Source organism: Olea europaea, chromosome 1, assembly GCF_002742605.1.
Source record: "Olea europaea var. sylvestris chromosome 1, O_europaea_v1, whole genome shotgun sequence".
Classification (NCBI taxonomy): Eukaryota; Viridiplantae; Streptophyta; class Magnoliopsida; order Lamiales; family Oleaceae; genus Olea; species Olea europaea.
In genome coordinates, this window is record NC_036237.1 from 31,915,019 (window position 1) to 31,933,487 (window position 18,469).

The following is an 18,469-nucleotide window of genomic DNA, read 5'->3' on the forward strand; positions in this document are numbered from 1 at the left end:
TTTGTCCACAATTGAGTCCCATTTATTGATTTATGGGCAAGTGTCATATTGATTTAAAATTGTCCACTTCTAAAATTAGTGCCATGGGGACATGCGTGAGGGGAAAACAAAACAAAGAAGAAAAACATCTTGATTATTTTAACAATAATTGGGGATTTGGAAAGGAAAACAGCAAATTTTGACGTCGAAAACGATGCTCACCTATCGAAGCTCGATGGCCATAACGTGCGTGTCGAAAAGAGCTTTCCAAATTTTGATAATTTGATCATAACTTTGGCTACGGTTATCAGAATCTCCTCCATGACCCCAATTCGAAAAGCTCTTTTCGACACGGACATCATGGCCACCGAGCTTCGTTGGGTGGGGCATCATTTTCGACGTCAAAATCCGCTGTTTTCCCTTCCAAATCCCCAATTACAGTTATTCTCTTCCTTTTATGGCATCTTTTATGAAAATATACTTTCTATCGTTCTAATTATATTAAGAAAATTATTGCGCAAAAATAATAAACACTAAGAAAATAATTGATTTTTTAATAAAAAAAGACGAGTTATATGCATTTTTGAACACACACGTTTGATATGCGTTTAACTATTTTCGATATTTATTCAGATCATTCGATGTGACTATAATATAGTTCTCAAAATGAGCTTTGAGAGAATATAGAACATTTATAGATTCGACTAGTTTGTTATCAAAAAATTTTATTTTTTAAATCATGTCTCTTTTTACATTAAAAATAATTTAAAAGTTTATTAGGAGATTTTCTAAATCACATCAAAAAAGATTTATCCCCTTTATATATACATTGTTGATCAATCTTTGCAAATTTGATCACAATGAAGATATTTTCTATATAATAATAAAATTTAGTCAAAATAGCGTGAGTACCACAAATTTGGTTGAATTGACTACCAATGGCGTCAGTATTTTGTTGTTTTATTTGAGGATAAAAGGGGAAAATAAAATACGTCATGAATAAATAGTAACCGACGGATTCCCTCTTTTAAGTATAGAGGGAAGTAGTGATATATATATATATATATACACACACACACACTAGAACATTTCTGGATCTGGGATAAATGATGGCTGAACGATGTAGTTGTGGTTGTGAAAGATCTAGTTGCATTTGATCTTGTGGATAGCAACGAATGAATGGAATGTTGAAATGAAGAATCAGTGTAATAATAAGTTAGAAAAGGAAGATAAGTGGACATAAATCGACCCAACTTGTAGGCGCAACTTGCAATACATATAGTGGCGTGTGATCTTATAGTATATTTAGCAATGGACTTAACACAAACGAAAATTTATATAGCCTGACTTTAAATTTTCAGAAAATAAACCTTAGTTTGTTACTGTAGTACGTGATAAGCAATCCGTTTATGTAGGAACTCTTTATGGAACCATCAAAGGATCTAAATCTGCAGATCTGAAATATGTTGACAATTTAATTATGATCTGTTTTTATTTAAAGAGTAAATTTTGTAAAGGATACAGAATATAAGTACATAAAAATCCTCAAAAAGATGAATTAACAAAAAATGGAGAAAAATAAAATAAAATAAAATGAGGCTATCTTTCAGTTGTACAGATCTAAAATTTCTTTCCTGCCCTAAACCAGACCAATGTTGGAACTACTTCTGTCTATTGTACTGTCCGATCCCATCTAATACTTCGTATTTCCCCGGAGAACCCAAGTTAAGAAAGGTTTTTGTTTGATGCATGAAACTCATTGAACTTCATCTTGTATGCAATTTCTCCCTTGTGTTTCTATAGACATCCCAACCCTTTAGCTTCTGATCCTTTCATTATTCTTAGCCTTTTGCAAGAAGTAATGAACATGAACATCCCCAACCAGCATCCAGTCACCATCCTTGTCTTCATAAGTTGGTGCAAATTCAGATCCATTGCAACCTTCTCTCTCTGAATACACCCCTGAAAATATACATAGAAGAAACGTAAATTTGAAGTCGACTACATGGATTTGTTTTCGTATGCTTAGCAAACATGATGGGCCGGGTTCTTACCGATCGAGCATTTGAACATGTTCTCTAAGGCCTTGAGCAGATCTGGGTAGTTCTTGTAAACCTTGATATCAATCTTCCTTAGATAAGGAGCTCCATCCATGCTCACTTTTACAAACATCCCATACAAATCTGAATCATTTTTCTGGTGCAGAACGTTTTTCAGGTACGATCTAACTGGTGGCCAGCCAACTACTTGTGCTCTAAACATCAAAACGTAACTCGATAAGGACATATTGATATGCAATACTATGACAAAATTCGAACGTATTTCTTGGTTAAAAGCACTTACTTTGAAGCTGGGACACATTTTTGTTCATCCTTCTGACATGAATTATCCATTTCTGGTGAAGATCTCTTATAGTTTCTTGAAGATTGTTTCTCAGATGATTCATCTGTGCCTGGTAACCCTAATCTCAATTCAGTTGACTTCAAATTGAGATCATTTTCATAAGCTGCTGATGCTCTTTCCATCTTGAAAATATATCAAAAGTTTGCTCAAGAAGAACCTGTTTAGGGTTTGTTAAGATTCTGATGAATCAAGAAATTTTAATGGAGAATTGGGGGTTTGAGTTATGAAAAATGGGAGGGTTACAAGAAACTTTTATAGGATGATTGGAGGTGAGACAATGTCTAGGTTACTTATTCTCCGTGTGCATGGATTTCATTACATCAAAATCACGGGTCACGTGTTTCTCGTCACGACCAAGAATAGCTTGTTGAGTTATTTTTTCTAAAAATTTATCGAGAAAAGACTTACAGTAAATATCTAGACACATATAGACGAGGAAGGACGCGACGAAAAATTATTTAAATTAATTTATAACACATCTTACCATGTAAAAATACAAGATTTGAATCACTTTCTTCAAAAGTGCTAGTACAAAAGAATAGACGAGATAAATTTTTTGGTAATGATTTTGAAAATCAATTTTTTTATCATTAGATGGAAAGTGCATTTTATCTGTGAGTGAAGAAGTTAAAAAATGATGATTGACTATTGAAAATTGCAATCAAAAAATTAATTTTTTAAAGGAAAAAGCATAACCAAACGAGGGTTTAATGATTATAAATTTTCGACGCGTGTATTAGACTAGTACAATAATTTTTGAGTGGGACATAAATTTGTTAATACAGCTATGTCTGCTGGTCAAATGAATGACAAATTAAAGTCTAATGTAGTGCAATGAGGGAACAAAGGTGGGACACTTTCCAAGGCGGTAGGCCGGAGATCGATGGCGCAGAGGCGGTGGTGGGAGTGAATTAATGACCGTTAGATCCGGCTGAGCAGCCCATGTGAGATGGGTCCCATTATGTCGGGTGATGAATTCTGATTGGCCACGTGAATTGTCTTAGCGGGACCCAATGTAGGAACTGTGATGGGCTGGCATGTGGGCATGCCCCAATTCAATGCTCCATTCCCTCTTTTCTTAGGGAAAATTGATAGTCAAATATAATTTTTCGAGTAAAATGGAATTTGAATGTATTTCAAATTATACCTTTTTGTCCGACAAGTATGGTTAGGACTTCAGAGTTGCAAACCTTGAAATAAATTGATCGAAGGAAGACGAACGTGGTGACAAACAATTAGCAACAAATGAAGTTTCTAGCAAATTTTAACGCGATACAGTTACCAACACTAAATTAAAATTCTTCAGTAACTTTTATTTTTGATAGTAATCAATAATGGAGAAAAATAACCAATTCTATCGATGATAGAAAATAATGTGATGATGTTAATGTTATATAACTCGTCACGTCTTTATAAATCATAATAGAAAATATATTTCTTTTTCTTTTTTTTTTAATCAAGGTGTCCGCCTTCAGCGACTATTTATTGGGTCTGTGATTCGGCCCCTTTTCACACAGACCAGTTAAACCGCGAGATGTGCCTCCAATTGATCAGGGTCCGAGCACATCTCCAACTGGACTGCCAAAGTGCCTAATGAGCCAACCCATGTTGCATCTTACCTTTCAAGACACTCATTCCTTCCAGAATAAATCCTGTCTTTCAATATGTGTCTTGCCTTTCAAGAGCTCCAAGAATCAAATCCACGATCTCTGATCTGTCAGCTTTGAGAGAACCCGTCCTTTGTCAGTGGAGAAGTGCTCCGGGGGGCTAGAAAATATATTTCTATTTATATGGATAGCTCAAGTTGATTGGTATTTGTATAGAATTTCATCCTTCTAGAGAATTAATTATGACATGAATTGCTAAATAAATTTAGGACATCCATTTTAAAAATTTGACGCGTCTCCACGAAAACCGCAAACGTAGACTGGATACAAACCATTAACTTTCATATCAAGAAAATCTTTCCATTAATTGAATAAATCAGTCAACCTATCACTATTGGAAAATTATAATTAACTTAATGCATAAATTATTGTGGACTTAAACTCAACTGCTACTAGAAACATTGTCAATAGCATTAAAAACATGTATAATACTACTCATAGTCAACAACTTTAATAATCAACCTATATGATCGCTCGTTATTGGATACATTAATTTTCTATAATTCCGTTACCTCAAATAACAAGCTAATATCTCCAACATAAATAACATTACTCAGACAACATATATGCATGAAGCAATTTCACATACCACTTGTCAATACTATGACCACAAAATACGAGTAACTCAGTAACTCATTATGTTACTCGTCTAATACATTATCTCAGACAAGACTTTAAACTCTTCCAACCTCTTTATTCTATTTTTGTAGTAAAAAATAGTCAACAAACGCTCATATTTATATAATCTCAAACGAAACTCTCCTCTGTGCAAAATTTAAGAAGCACAAACAAAAGTTACAATAAACAATTCCTCAAAACTCTTCGAAGTATCTTATTCTACATATTTTCTCATAGTAAAAAGATCACATGAGTACGAAAAAATACTTCTTTCCACCAATGACATATCCCTTGTCTTTGCAAAATTTTTATGGACCAGAAACAAAGGGTCCCTTCATTAAGTTGATTAGATTAGGCTTTGGAATTTAGTGGTTGTTTATCCATTATTTTCAACTTCTATGCCACACATCTAATTATGGATCATCTTTAATGCCCTTTGGCGTGACTTTAAAAAATTAAAAATTGATTTAGAAATTAAGAAACTGCTTTAAAATATGTGTGATAAGTGTTGGAAAAATAATAAGTTTTTCAAAAGGTTCATAACTCTTACATTTTAAGCGTAGACAATGTTTTGGTAAAGCGTTTTATAGATTATGATCAATGAATCTTATGATAAAACTGATATTTGACCAACTTATAATTTTAAAAAATATTTGCCAAACATACTATTAACTAGGTAGACATGCTTCTATCACTGAACATTGTTTGTCGAATTGAATTCGCTCAAAATCGACTGCTTGCCAACTCACGACGATGTATTTTTCAAACAATAATAAAATGAAAACAGAGAGAGTGACAGAAAACATTACAGATAGATGATAATCTTGCCCTAGAGTGTACAAGGAATAAAATTGAGATGGTACACGTGTGAGGTATTAAATGAGATGTGGGCCTTGCCACACGTGTGAACACGTTTGTAGTTTTGGACTTTTGGGTTTCATTATACGGCCCATAACAGCTAATGGGGGCCATACTTACTTCCCTTCTTGTTTTCTTGTCCACCCTATGATGTTGTTACTTTACTTGCATAAGAAAGAAACATAAAAAAGTTGAAAAAAGAGCCTTTTTTGGGGTCGAATATTTCTTTCTCGAAACACGATCACTCATACTGGATAATTCATAAATACAGAAACACTATAGACAATAGAACTCATCCAGTAGCTCGTATAACTAACACAAAAAGTGATAATCCAAGGAAAGAAATCAGTACATAAGATTATGATGGATTCAGCTTGTGATACAGATAGTAACCTTTGAATTCACAGAGATAAATCAATGGCCATGGCTCCCTAGAAACAGCTTCATGCCCAGATACGAGGTTTCATAATCTTCCTATCATCGGAGATGACCTTCATACATCTACAAGAAGCATTGAGTACAGAAACATTATTCCAGCCCACAAATCATGACATTAAAAAACAATAGTAAGTACGCAGAAAAAATATCTCGGTTTATATCTACCACGAGACTAAACAATCTCAAAAAGTTGTGTTAACGGCATATTTAAAAAAGGCTGGAAGACAATGTTTTTGAAGGTTTTTTTCTCTACAACATACACAGTAAGCTTAATCCAAATATCTCCTGACAGTGAATAATATCATTTTCCAATTTAAATGCTTTACAGATAAGGAGAGAAAAACTAAAGCCCGTTTGGCAAGTGTTTAAATTATAAATAGATAGAAATGAGTAGTAGATAACTGTGTAGTACTTGCGGACACAAAATACTAAATTAGCCCAGTATAGGCCATATATTGTCAATTCAATTGTAAATAGTAGGGAAAGATGAGAGAATAAAAAAGGTTAGAAAAGGGCAGCAGCATGAGAAGGCTTTAATTTGAACGAGATAACGTGAATGCATCAAAATTCATGTGTACGTGCAACAGCAAGTGACCAAGGAGTTCCAAAGAAAATTCTACCATTTGGAGAATACTAGACTTTAGTCATTTAGACATCTTTTGGAAGGTTTATCCCTTCCCTACCCTCATGGAGAAATAGAACTAACAAATCCTCAGTCAAAGGGTTAAGAAACTCAACACCACTTTCGCACAATTACTAAGATGAAAATAAAGGTCAAAATCAAATTCAATTATCAACTGCCCCAATCGGATATAGAATTTGACAACCAATTCCAAAAGGGTACCAAAGAGATTTTTGTAATTATATTGAAGAACTATTTTGCAAATCCGTCAATTTAAAATGTGAAGACAAACAATCAATGCCCTTGTTTGAGCACCATTTTTCCAAAACTCATTTTCAACCATACATTCTCTTAATAAAATAATTTTATACATAATCCAAAACTTTTCCCTGCTTTTTAACCACACATTCTCCAAAAACTCACTACTCCAAAATCTATTAACCCACAGAAAGGGGAACAATATACCATAAGAGACTAGCACTAGTAAAATGATCTTGAAGTTGAGGTTTCTACTTAAAATTTTAGCATGATATCATTCATGCCATGACAGATGCGCACAGAATCTAATATAGGTATTCAGAGGGGTAGGAATACTTCAGCAAATTTCTTCTATTCTGCCGTTAAAATAAATTGTTGCCATCTGTCCTGCCCTCAAATGATTGTTAGAAACACATGCTGCTACTAAAATAATAAATACTGTGGCAAAAGACTACAAGCATGTTTGGCTAAGCTTAAAAAAAGTTAAAAGTTTAGATATCTTATCTTCCTTGCTTTTAAGTAACATAATTTATTTGTTTTGAAAGTGATTCTTGCCATTATGTCGAACTTAGACCAAGGAAATAACTGTATTGGTTAAAACTTACCTATTACTTATATGTTAACTTAAGCTTAACAAACATGCCTAATTCAGAAGTGTGGTGAGTTGTAAAAATCATAAATGCATGGTAGACTGCAGCAACCCTGCCTCCAGAAATAAAAAGTCCATAGCACATATTTCCCATGCAGATGCAAACACGAATTACTCAAAGAAAATGAAGAAAAGGAAACTAGACAGAACAGAGAAGAAACAACGACGACATCAACTGTATTGAACTCCTAGACAAAATACCTTGCGCACCAAAAATCAATTTTAAAGGAGCAGGTAGATTGTTTTTATCACCAGCATCAAACTCCAGCAGCGGCTTTGAACTCAGAATCCGTTTTTCCCTGAAATAATACGAGTGAAATGGCTAACTATAAATAGAAGTCATGATAAACCGAATAGAAGCAAAAGAATGATTAACAAAATGAAGTATTTGATTACTAATCTTTCAGCAAGTTATATGAACTGGGAGTATGGGTCAAATAAAGTGAGAAACAGAGGAAATCAGATTTCAGTGAACATAAAATTAGAAACACGCCTATCAAATTTCAAAAGAAACGACAGTCTGTGGTGAACACTAATCTAGGCTTATCACAAAGAAAATTTGAATTGTAAGAATTATGAAGAATACATGATTCATGAAAAGACTGCTTATTCTAGTACTGAGCATTCCAAAGGGCTACTTAAGAAATCAGAGTTCTCGTCATCTAAAAAAATAATAGTATGTAAAGAAAGCTCTAAGTAATGGACTAACCTCAGATGGAGTCCTCCGAAGCTTTCTCGTAGGTGTCCTCATGGTGACAAGTTCCTCCGCTGCTGTAGGGTGAATACCCACAGTGGCATCAAAGTCTGCTTTGGTCAAGCCAGCTTTTACAGCAACCGCAAATCCCTGGATATCCAGTATTCTAATATGCCATATGACATGCAAATCATTTCATGGGAAAATAAGACGAGAGGAAGCAACCTGCATAATTTCTGGTGAGTCTTCACCACAGATGTGCAAACCAAGAACTTTGTCTGTCTTTGCACATGCTATTAGTTTCATAAAAATTCGATCTGGAAGACCTGAGAGAGTAGCCTTTAAGGGCCTGAAGTTTGCTGTATAAACATCAACATCACCATATTCCTTTATTGCCTGCAAAATTATGCCATGTCAAGTATCACAACTAATTGTAACTTTATCAGTCATCCAAATCCATTTGCTCACCTGCTCTTCAGTAAGACCAACTTGTCCAATAGGTGGTTGAGAAAAAACTGCAGATGGTACAGCCCTGGATAAGACAAGAAAGCTATATGGTGAGAAGAAAGCTAGTGCTCTTCCGTTACATTCAAATTTAGTAATTGCAATAATAAAATGATTGAGCATCTTTCCCACCGTATACTAAGTGTGCTTGGGTAAGGTTCATGAGGTCTACCAATCTATCCCACAATTTTAAGTCAATTAAAGATTCATCATGGTAGGAAGAGCACCTGTATTCTGGTTTTGTTGGTTTGTTTGCAAAAAGAGTTTTTGCCAATGCCCCTCCTTCCATCAAAGCAACTGGGGTCAAATTTATTCTATCAGTAACATCTCCAACTGCCCAAATCGATGGAACAGATGTCTGAGAATATTCATCAACCTGAGGAAATAAAAGAACTGAACGTTAAACACTCTATTACGTATCTTGTGCAGAAGAAGGTGAGGAGAAGAATATCAGCCAAACGAAGAGATAATACCTCTATTGCTCCATTTTCTTTCAATTTAACTCCAACTGACTCCAATCCTAAATTCTGCAATGCAATACAAATTTACAATGCATCAACAACCAAAAACTCATCATCCACTCAGTGTGAGCCTTTTTTCTGAGCTAGCAACAAATAGCTGCTCAAATAAAACATCTGTCAGTTTATCAAAGTAATATCTAATGAGCTGCGGAGAATCCTTCTTTGGAAGAGAAACTAACAAACTAACTAAATTGTTCCGCATGCTTTAAATTGTTCCGCATGCTTTAAAGGCACACCATGGTCTCAAACATATACCTACTGTTTAAATGTATGTACATATGCATCTATTAGAAAGATAAGGACAAAAAAGGCAGGCAGAACCCATGGAAAGTGCAGCACTATACTGTCCATAATGGTAATTTAAAGAACTCGAGAAGCCTACAAAGGATGAGTGGGCAACACGAGGAAAATATTAACCTTTGTATTGGGTTTGCGTCCTGTCGCAAACATAATATGAGAAAACCCATCAATGGTTCCTTTGTTAGTCTTCAAAGAAAGCGAACCATCTGATGATTTGATAATAGCCTGAGGTGACTGCTCTGTGTGAATCTCAATTCCCCTCAATAACATTTGTTCTCCAACGAAGTCCCTGATCTGCATAAATTAAAGAGGGAAATTTAATGGCTATTATTAAGTGAACGGGGCAAAGATTTATGTGGTTGCTACCTCTTCATCGAAGCCTCTTAGCACCGTCTTCTGTCTTATGAATACATGGACATCACTTTTCAAGCCATTGAAGATGCCAGCAAACTCAACAGCAATGTAACCGCCCCCAACTATGGCAATTTTCTTAGGTTTTGAGGGCAAATCAAGGGCCGCATCAGAATCTATTACATATTCACTTCCAGGAATATCAGGAATAAAAGGCCGTCCACCAACAGAAATAAGAATGTTTTTAGCTGAGTAGAGTTTGCCATCCACATCCACTGTGTGTGGATCCACAATCTGCAAGTGGAGTTATGGAAGTCCATACAAACAATCACTAACTTGTTGCAGTCTGAAGATATGACTTCTGGATAAAAATATGATAAGCTTGACAGAATATTATCCAACCTTTCCACGCCCTCCAATTAGTTCCACACCAGCATTTTTCAGAGTACTCTTATATATACCAGTGAGTCGCTGAATTTCAGCGTTCTTATTTGCAATCAAGGTGCTCCAATCATGTTCTGGTTCTGCTGCATATTTCCATCCAAAACCACAACTCTCCTCAAATTCATGAGAATATTTGGATGCATATACAAGAAGCTTCTTGGGTACACAGCCACGGAGTACACACCTTTATAGGATTAGATAGAAACTAAATTAGACAGTGACTGGAACGTTATAAGTTCACCATTGTACGAACATGTGAATTATAACAATTGTCAGATAGAATATCTCCTGTATTATTATTATTATTATTATGAGCAAAGAGAAAAGTCATCCTAAACTGGCTACAACCACTTCTACTAAAAGAGAAAGGAGAAAGTAATTGGTTCTTAAATAGATAGATCAAATATATCGATCTACAGCATTCACACAAGCTTCTTTTTATTGGCAGTTCACTGTGCCCAGCATATTTTCACTCTCCACTGGTTCATTCACCAAGGGCATATATTTTAAGAAATTTATATATAGAGACGACAACAGCAAACTAAGCCTTAACTCCAACAAATTTGGGGTCAGCTATGTGAATCCTTTCCTTCACTCCGCATATCTATTGCTCGAGATCTAATTAGATCAAGTGTAACCACGACAGGCTATGTTAATTTTGGTTCACCACTTCACCTCTCTCTAGGACTGTATCGAATCTTGTGAAAAAGAGCTTCTTCAAGTCTAGGCAATTTATGCCCACTATCTAAGCCATTATTCATATAAATTATCATCAACAGTGACACTTCAGTTATAGGGATGTATCCTTGTTATCATCACTCTGTCATGTTTATTGTATGGATATTCTATGTTTCAGTCATACTGTAAGGATATTCTATGTTTCAGTCATATAACACTGAATGCCATAAACCATAGTTTGTCTAATAATTCTAATGTACTATATTTTAACTTGATAAGTATTTTTAGATCACATAAAACTATGTTGTACTTCTCCATTTTGTCCAAATCACTCTAATCTTTGCATTACATTCTCATTAAATTCCTAGTTTTAATAAGAATCGAACTTATATACCTGATGTGATAAAGTTTTTGGACAATATGATCCTAAATCAGTAATTCACTGTCATCTTCGTTCCTATTACGAATAAAAGGATATTTTATGTATTCTGTATTAGTTTTACCTGTTCTAAAACATTGTAAATTCTAAAATACTCCAAACCTTTAAATTTCAAAGTACTCGCCCCCAAAAGTAACTTACAATTTATGCTCCTTCAAGTCTCATCAAATTAATGCATGATTAAAGCAAAAAGATATGGAATCAGGGCAAACAAAGCATTAAGACAAGCATATAGAAATAGATTGATAGAAAATTTTCCATTATTACCATCATTATATTTCTTGAACACAAATTTATGCAACTTCACTATAAAAACATCTTAAAATAAATTTATGGGAACAATTTTAAATCTTCTCCAGCACGGGGAAACATTCACTTTTCCACAAGCAAATTATGAAATATCAGAAGATACAAACTAAGGGATGTGATTCAAAATACAAGAACAAATGAAAAAGAATCCAATAATCCCTTTAGACAATTCACTGAACAAATTTCCACTACGATTCACAAATTCACCAATTACAAGCTTTAGCCAATTCAGAGTCCGGAATTCAAACTGCAGAAGGAATACCCCGAGATTTTTAATACACTTCAGGTATGAGATTTTGGAACCTGTAGAGCTACCTAAATCCACTACATAGCTACATGTTAACGACCTCGTCTAAAACCTTACAGAATTAGAGAGTGTCTTGTGCATTCATTCAAGTTTAATCTTCGAAAAGTCGCCTACGTACAGACCAGGTTTTATAATGATCAAAGGTTGGACACCATAACAATTTTCCCGGCTGTGATACATATGAATAGCCTCGTCTAAGAAGCTTAAGTTCCTAGAGATGGGTCAATATGTATCTATTTAAATTTTGTATAAAAACAATCAAGTAAACTATAGCAAATAAAGGAAACATACGTGCCACCAACGCCGCCGGTAGAATCAGACGATACAGTAGCAAAAGGAAGCTCGCAAATGGCAACAGAAGCCCCCAAATTGGCGGCAAAGCGGGAAGCTCTTACGCCGCCACTGCCAGCGCCGATAGTAAAGAGATCAAAATCGTACTTTCTCGGAGGCTCGACGGCGTTGGTCGAGTCGGCTCGAATAGTGGATCGGCGGCAGTATGAGCGCGTGAGAGGGTGGGAAAAGGAACTGAAGGAATCCAGATTATGGGATTTATTATAGTGAGAGAATGAAAAGAAGGGGTTTATTGGGAATTTGCATTTTTTGCAGAGGATTTGGAGAGTTGGGGAAGAGTTGCCTAGAGATGCCGCCATTGATGTGTTTTGCCCAAATTTTCGTAATTACCAGAATTTGAAAATAGGTATTCACTATTTATAGCAAATGCCAAAAAGGTCTCATAGTTCGAACCGTAAATGTACTAAATGATAAATGAAAATACCATTCGTTGGCTCTCGTAAAATTTCATTATATTATATTTCATTATTCTCTCACCTATTTTCAATAACACAATATTTTATAAAATAATATTATATGTAAATCAAAAATTTTTTCTTCTTTTTCAACCACTCATTTTTCAAAAAAAAACTATTTCAGTCATTTTCATCTCTACAAAATGGGAGCTAAAAGTTATACAGGTTTAACTACCGATTAGGCCCTGTTTGGTATCCATTTTTTAAGAATAAAAATGAAAATATATTCATTATGAGACTCACATAAGAGATAAAAGTCAAATATGCTGATTTGATGCGATGAATAACGATAATATTTTTTCATTTTTGTAACCAAAGAATAGGAATCAAACGGGAGCTTATTTGAAAATTTCTCTTTCTATGTACTTAGCTCCATTTGGTTATAGTCAACCGTCACTTTTGACTTCTTCACTCAGAGATGGAATTCATTTTTTTTCTAACAATAAAAAAATTGATTTTCATAATCAACATCAAATAAACTCTCATTTTCAATTACATGTTCACATAATAAAATACTTTGTACGTAAATTAAAATATTTTTCACACCATTTAACTACACGTTCTCATAAAAATATTACTTAAAATATTTTTTGCCAATTTATGATCATCAAACAAGGACATAATTTGACAATGAATTCAGCAATTAAAAAGAAAAAAAATTTGTCAGAGGATTTTTTTTATTATTATTATGACGAAATACTCCCCTTCCCCTATCTAAGCCTCATTTTATAAAAACTTATTTTTCTCCAAACTTAATTTTAATTATATATTTTTTTTCAATAAAACAATTTTATACATAAACTAAAAAAAAAAAAATTAATCACACACTTTTCGAAAAATCATTATCATAAAACCTATTTCCTTAAAAATGGGACTTAAACAAATCCAAAACAATATAAATTAATCAAATTCGAAATCGAACTCTTATTTGTAAATATATAACACATATATTATTAACAAACTGGTTTTGACTTGAAATTCACATATAAAAAAGCGAAGAAGAAAAAGAGTTTGAATCGTACATATATAAAATAAGAATTGTACTTGATTTTAAATATAAAATAACTTATTTAATTATGTATATGCAAAAACTAAAAGAAAAATTATGTGTGTATATATAAATATGCAATGTGTATTTATTTGGAGAGTTGTTGAAATCCAGTTTAGACACCCCATTTTGAAAAATAGCCAAAAAATGGGAAGTTTTGCATGTGGCTAGATATATTCACACAACATTTTTTAATAACTAGACTATATTTTAATTGAATAAAATGTTTAACTTTACACATTATCACATTTAAATCTCAAAATATTTTTAAATTGTATTTTTATTTACAAATTTGCATAATTTGTTCCCGATTATGATTTTTCTTTAAAAAAATAATAATAAGATAGAGTAAAAATACACAGTTATTCATCCTATTTTTAAATAAGAAAAACAAATAATAATGCAAAAATGCCATTAAATAATTGATCTTCATTTTATCGCACATTTAAAATATTTTAGAGCGAAAATCATGAGTAAGGACAAAATTTTCTAATCAGTAAAATATTAAAAATAAGAATGTGATAAAACAAATTAAGTATATAAGTATGAAAATAATTAAAAATTAATGACCTTTAAAATAATTTAAACATAATGTACTTATAAAAAATATGGTGTAGATATAACCACCATTTGCATATATAGCCAATAAAAATATAGTTATCCAATTGAACAAAATTAATGCACGGTCATTTGATTGAACTAGAATTATTGAATATTTATCGCGAATGAGATTTATCCAATTTTTAGTTTGCGCGTGACATTGGTAATTGCTTTCTACGAGTAATAATTGAAAGTATATAATCATTCTTGATTATTTTAGAATTAATTTTCATTTTTTTATAAATGTTCCCTCCGCAAAGCTATCATCAAAACACCTTGCGACTCAAAGTCCAAATACTACCTTGTTCGAATGTCATTAAAATTTTAATACATTTTTCTTTTTCTTCTTTTCAATCATATATTTTTTAATAAAATAATATTACGCATAAATAAATAAATAATTCTTTTTTTTTTAACCACACATTCTTCCAAAAACTACTATTCCAAAATAAATTTTACCCAAATTTTTCATTATAATGATTGTCAAACGAGGACTACATATGAGCCGACCAAATCCCGGGCTTTTAAATTGTTGCTATTGCTACTGGAAAATGTTTCACTTTTAAATTAGCCACTGTGTATCGGTGCAAAGTTTATGTTCAAATATGTTCGAAAGAAAACATTCTCAACTAACTCGTTGTTTTAAATAAAAAATACTCTTTATATAGTTAAAAACCTTTAAATAAGTATCATACGGCATCCTGTATTTTGGACTTTAATAATAAGAATGGATAAATAATTGAAAAAATACGTTAAAGTTTTTATTAACTGCACTATATTTTAATTGCAATGAAGGTTTCTAACGTTGACTCATATTTGCAATTAGGTATTCAATTTTATTTCATCGTATTTCATAAACCTCCTATCAATTACCATATTTTGTAGTCCGTCCAAAAAATATACTAGAATGGTGTAAAAAGTTCAAAAAAATATTTGGGTTTCGTTAATTGTATATTTGGACAGAAAAAATTGTTAATTAATTGATGGTTAATGATAAAAATATGACGGAAAAAGTTGGGAACATAATCATAAATATGATAAAGATTTGAAACTTCCTTTGCAATTAAAATGTGACGTAGTAAACAAAAATTGTATTGTAATTACCTTAATATTATTTATTTCTCTCAAATCCACCGTATCAAACATAACATGAATAATTAGAAAAACACATCATACAAAAATAACAACAATTCACTTCCATAGAATCAACATAATTCTCGCTTATTTTAGAAAGAAAATTCTTTTTTACAAATTTTCCACCAGCAAAGTTAGAATCAATACACTTAACGACTATAAACGAGGTCAAACCCACTAATTCCCTATGTATTCGTGCCGGAACACAGCCGAATACGAACGCACAAAGAGTCTTAATGCTCAAAGAGATAGCCCAGAGTCTTCATCCTCTTCAAGACCAGAAGCGTAGATGATGTACAAAGTCCAAATCAAGCCAAAGATACCAAAAATGATCCAACCAAGAAGATTGTTACTTAAGCCAAAGGGCAACCCAGTTCCTTCCGTACTCATTCTTTCATCCACTAGAGCCATGGCTGGGCTGGACATGGCTGCAGCACAAGTGGATGCGGTCAAAGATGCACCCATGCCCAGTTTTGACTCAGTCTCTTGAGGTTTTCCTTCCATGGAACATCTCACTTTTCCCATCTTTGCCACTGGTGGCAGCCCTGCATCATGTTTTGAATCCGAGTAAACGACATTGTTATTCACTCAACTTATAGACGAGTTTCATTGAAGTTTATTTAATCCAAATTGGTAACTGGAGTTTGGTTTTGGTTTCACTTTGGTCACTTGATTAGGGGTCGTAATTTCCTTTTATCGTATCCTCCTCGGTTGAGGATGAAAATGTGATGTGACATCACCTTTAATGTTAAAATCATGTCATGGCTACCAACGGATAAAATTGCAAAATCTCATTTTAGTAAAATTATTCGACAAAGCGACATAGGCATTACCCAGAAGGAGCAAGTTATTAAAGTGTCTAAAATGTTTCAACTTTAGAAGATATGAACAACAAATTCCAAATTTTTACAACACATCGGTTTCAGTTTTTGTTCTTCGATCAAGATAGATCGTCTAGCATGGCCTAAAGAAGCTTTATATGTGAGCGCAGCACTCTAGAAAGAAAGAGCCGACCAAAATGATAAAGTTATCAATCTAAAGAAGAGAAATATCTGACGAGCACGACTAGAAAGAAAGAGCAGACTAAAACGATATAGTTATCAATTTAAAGAAGAGAAATATAGAACGACGAGTTCTTACCGAGAATGTAACGACATGCCATGGATTCATTCTGTAGGTGCATCAGGCTGACTACGGACGAGGTCGGAGTGAAAGCAGAAATGGCTGCCATTTTTATTCAGTGGAATTGAGAAGAATTTTTAGCACACCCGCTTGAATGTTGCTGTAAGGATTCTCGAGTGGCTGTTTTTCAGTTTGTGTTCATACTCAATTATGTGTTCATTATTAACCACAGAGCAAGGATGGATGGAAATCCATTTGTATGTAATAAACCAATCAGATTCCGCCATGCGTAAAATCATCCCTTGACAACCACTATCTCTAGCTCTAGAAGAATAAAAGTGCACCAATAATTTTCATGGAAAATGTCGCACCCAATTTTCTAATTTTGTATTATTTAAGTGATATTTTTTTCCCATAAAAAATATTTTCTTATTTTTAGTTACATGACCATATTTTCTTTGAAAACAAGGAAAACGTTTTTTTCAAGAGAGTAGATTTTTTTTCCAGGTAATTCACTTTATCTCTCTCTTATCAACCCTCTCTCTCTCTCTCTCTCTCTCTCTCTCACACACACACATCCACCTATAAATAAAAAATAAATAAATATAATATTTTTTAGTTTGAAAATAAAATCAATCAAACACATTTAATTAACAATTTTTATATCAATTGTCTAGAAATTATTTTCTTACCATGTAAATTTCATACTCACAATCAAACGCACTCTAATATTTCAATACAAATAACTGGCTCAGATTTCCAAAAATTATCGCAGGATAATAAAAAAAAAAAAAGAAAAAAGTTATACGTATGTGCATTGGAAAACTGTAAAAGAATGAGAAAGAGCTAAAATTTACTATTGTAGGTAGGGTTATTTGTTCTTGACGTGTTTTCGACCGATAGTGCATATACTTCGCGAGCCTAATATCCAACCATGGTTTTGAGATTCTACCAAAATGTATAAATGGTATTTGCTCTATATAGCTAGCCCGTCTCCACAGTCATTTTGAACCCAAGGACATGCCATATTCTATCTAAAGCTACGAGCATGTAAAAAGCGATCCACCACGATGGGCAAGCTAACGGCTTTCGACATTGGCCTCTTAGTTCCGTGAATCACCCTTAAAAAAAGGGCAAAAAGACGTTAAGATGGGTAAATGCTTGATCACCCCACGTCAATAAATTTTAGTTAAAGAAGGTGAATGTAATCATGAATAATGAATAACTATAATTGTAACGATCCAGGCCATTACCCAAACCATACTCTTATACTCTTATGTACTGTTCTTTTTGGGAAAGATTGTGTTCATCTTACCCCTCATGATATTCTATCATGTTACTAAGGGTTCAAACTTATGACCTCAGTAGACAATCTATGTTGGGGAGCTCCCATTTTCTCAAGCTCTAGGGTAAAGTATTCAACAATCAACTTCAGAGAGAGGTAGTGAACACCTCGTTCAAGATAGTTCTTCCAGTAAGCTCTATAAGAAAGGTTAAAATACTTGCATCATTCGAGACAATACTTGCTCTTCGACATTGTAAGTCGTTGATAAGTGCATTTTATGCGCTTATTCGGCCTTATATTATTATTTAATTAATATAAAATTGAGCGATTATCGATTAATTTGTGTAAATTATGCTAATTGTAGGAAAATCCCAACTTGAATACAATTTATATGAAAAGAGGCTATTTGGAACTTAATTGGAGTTGATTTGAAGC

General features: G+C 33.4%; 3 protein-coding genes across 4 annotated transcripts; all 3 read right to left on the reverse strand.

The window, feature by feature from the left end:
• Positions 1-1,495: 1,495 nt before the first annotated feature.
• LOC111401480 (auxin-induced protein 22D-like) lies at positions 1,496-2,638 on the reverse strand. The gene is made up of 3 exons (XM_023029221.1): positions 2,323-2,638; positions 2,034-2,233; positions 1,496-1,941 (listed from the first exon to the last, which is right to left on the reverse strand). The coding sequence occupies exons 1-3, from the start codon at positions 2,502-2,504 to the stop codon at positions 1,796-1,798; spliced, it is 528 nt and encodes a 175-aa protein (XP_022884989.1). The 5' UTR covers positions 2,505-2,638; the 3' UTR covers positions 1,496-1,795.
• A 3,076-nt stretch (positions 2,639-5,714) lies between these two features.
• On the reverse strand, positions 5,715-12,727 carry LOC111401489 (glutathione reductase, chloroplastic-like). 2 transcript variants are annotated; one of them, XM_023029237.1, is made up of 11 exons: positions 12,331-12,727; positions 10,265-10,490; positions 9,878-10,156; positions 9,629-9,805; positions 9,164-9,217; positions 8,918-9,066; positions 8,655-8,718; positions 8,412-8,582; positions 8,202-8,336; positions 7,703-7,791; positions 5,715-6,026 (listed from the first exon to the last, which is right to left on the reverse strand). In XM_023029237.1, the coding sequence occupies exons 1-10, from the start codon at positions 12,687-12,689 to the stop codon at positions 7,750-7,752; spliced, it is 1,656 nt and encodes a 551-aa protein (XP_022885005.1). In that variant the 5' UTR covers positions 12,690-12,727; the 3' UTR covers positions 5,715-6,026; positions 7,703-7,749. The 2 variants fall into 2 exon arrangements, 1 of the variants encoding a protein (XP_022885005.1); XR_002704021.1 differs by having other exon boundaries at positions 5,717-6,026; positions 7,694-7,791.
• Positions 12,728-15,666: 2,939 nt separating this feature from the next.
• On the reverse strand, positions 15,667-16,954 carry LOC111401497 (photosystem II reaction center W protein, chloroplastic-like). The gene is made up of 2 exons (XM_023029251.1): positions 16,768-16,954; positions 15,667-16,172 (listed from the first exon to the last, which is right to left on the reverse strand). The coding sequence occupies exons 1-2, from the start codon at positions 16,856-16,858 to the stop codon at positions 15,868-15,870; spliced, it is 396 nt and encodes a 131-aa protein (XP_022885019.1). The 5' UTR covers positions 16,859-16,954; the 3' UTR covers positions 15,667-15,867.
• Between the last annotated feature and the right edge of the window lie 1,515 nt (positions 16,955-18,469).

Excerpts from the sequence above, each read along its gene's own strand:
- LOC111401489 (XM_023029237.1), bottom strand. The coding sequence starts at position 12,689 with ATGGCGGCATCTCTAGGCAACTCTTCCCCAACTCTCCAAATCCTCTGC. Across the intron at positions 10,157-10,264 it reads TAATTGGAGGGCGTGGAAAG|ATTGTGGATCCACACACAGT; the intron begins GTTGGATAATAT and ends CTCCACTTGCAG. Across the intron at positions 9,067-9,163 it reads AAGAAAATGGAGCAATAGAG|GTTGATGAATATTCTCAGAC; the intron begins GTATTATCTCTT and ends TTATTTCCTCAG.
- LOC111401497 (XM_023029251.1), bottom strand. The coding sequence starts at position 16,858 with ATGGCAGCCATTTCTGCTTTCACTCCGACCTCGTCCGTAGTCAGCCTG. Across the intron at positions 16,173-16,767 it reads GGCATGTCGTTACATTCTCG|GGCTGCCACCAGTGGCAAAG; the intron begins GTAAGAACTCGT and ends AACATGATGCAG.
- LOC111401480 (XM_023029221.1), bottom strand. The coding sequence starts at position 2,504 with ATGGAAAGAGCATCAGCAGCTTATGAAAATGATCTCAATTTGAAGTCA. Across the intron at positions 2,234-2,322 it reads AAATGTGTCCCAGCTTCAAA|AGCACAAGTAGTTGGCTGGC; the intron begins GTAAGTGCTTTT and ends TTTGATGTTTAG. Across the intron at positions 1,942-2,033 it reads CATGTTCAAATGCTCGATCG|GGGTGTATTCAGAGAGAGAA; the intron begins GTAAGAACCCGG and ends GTATATTTTCAG.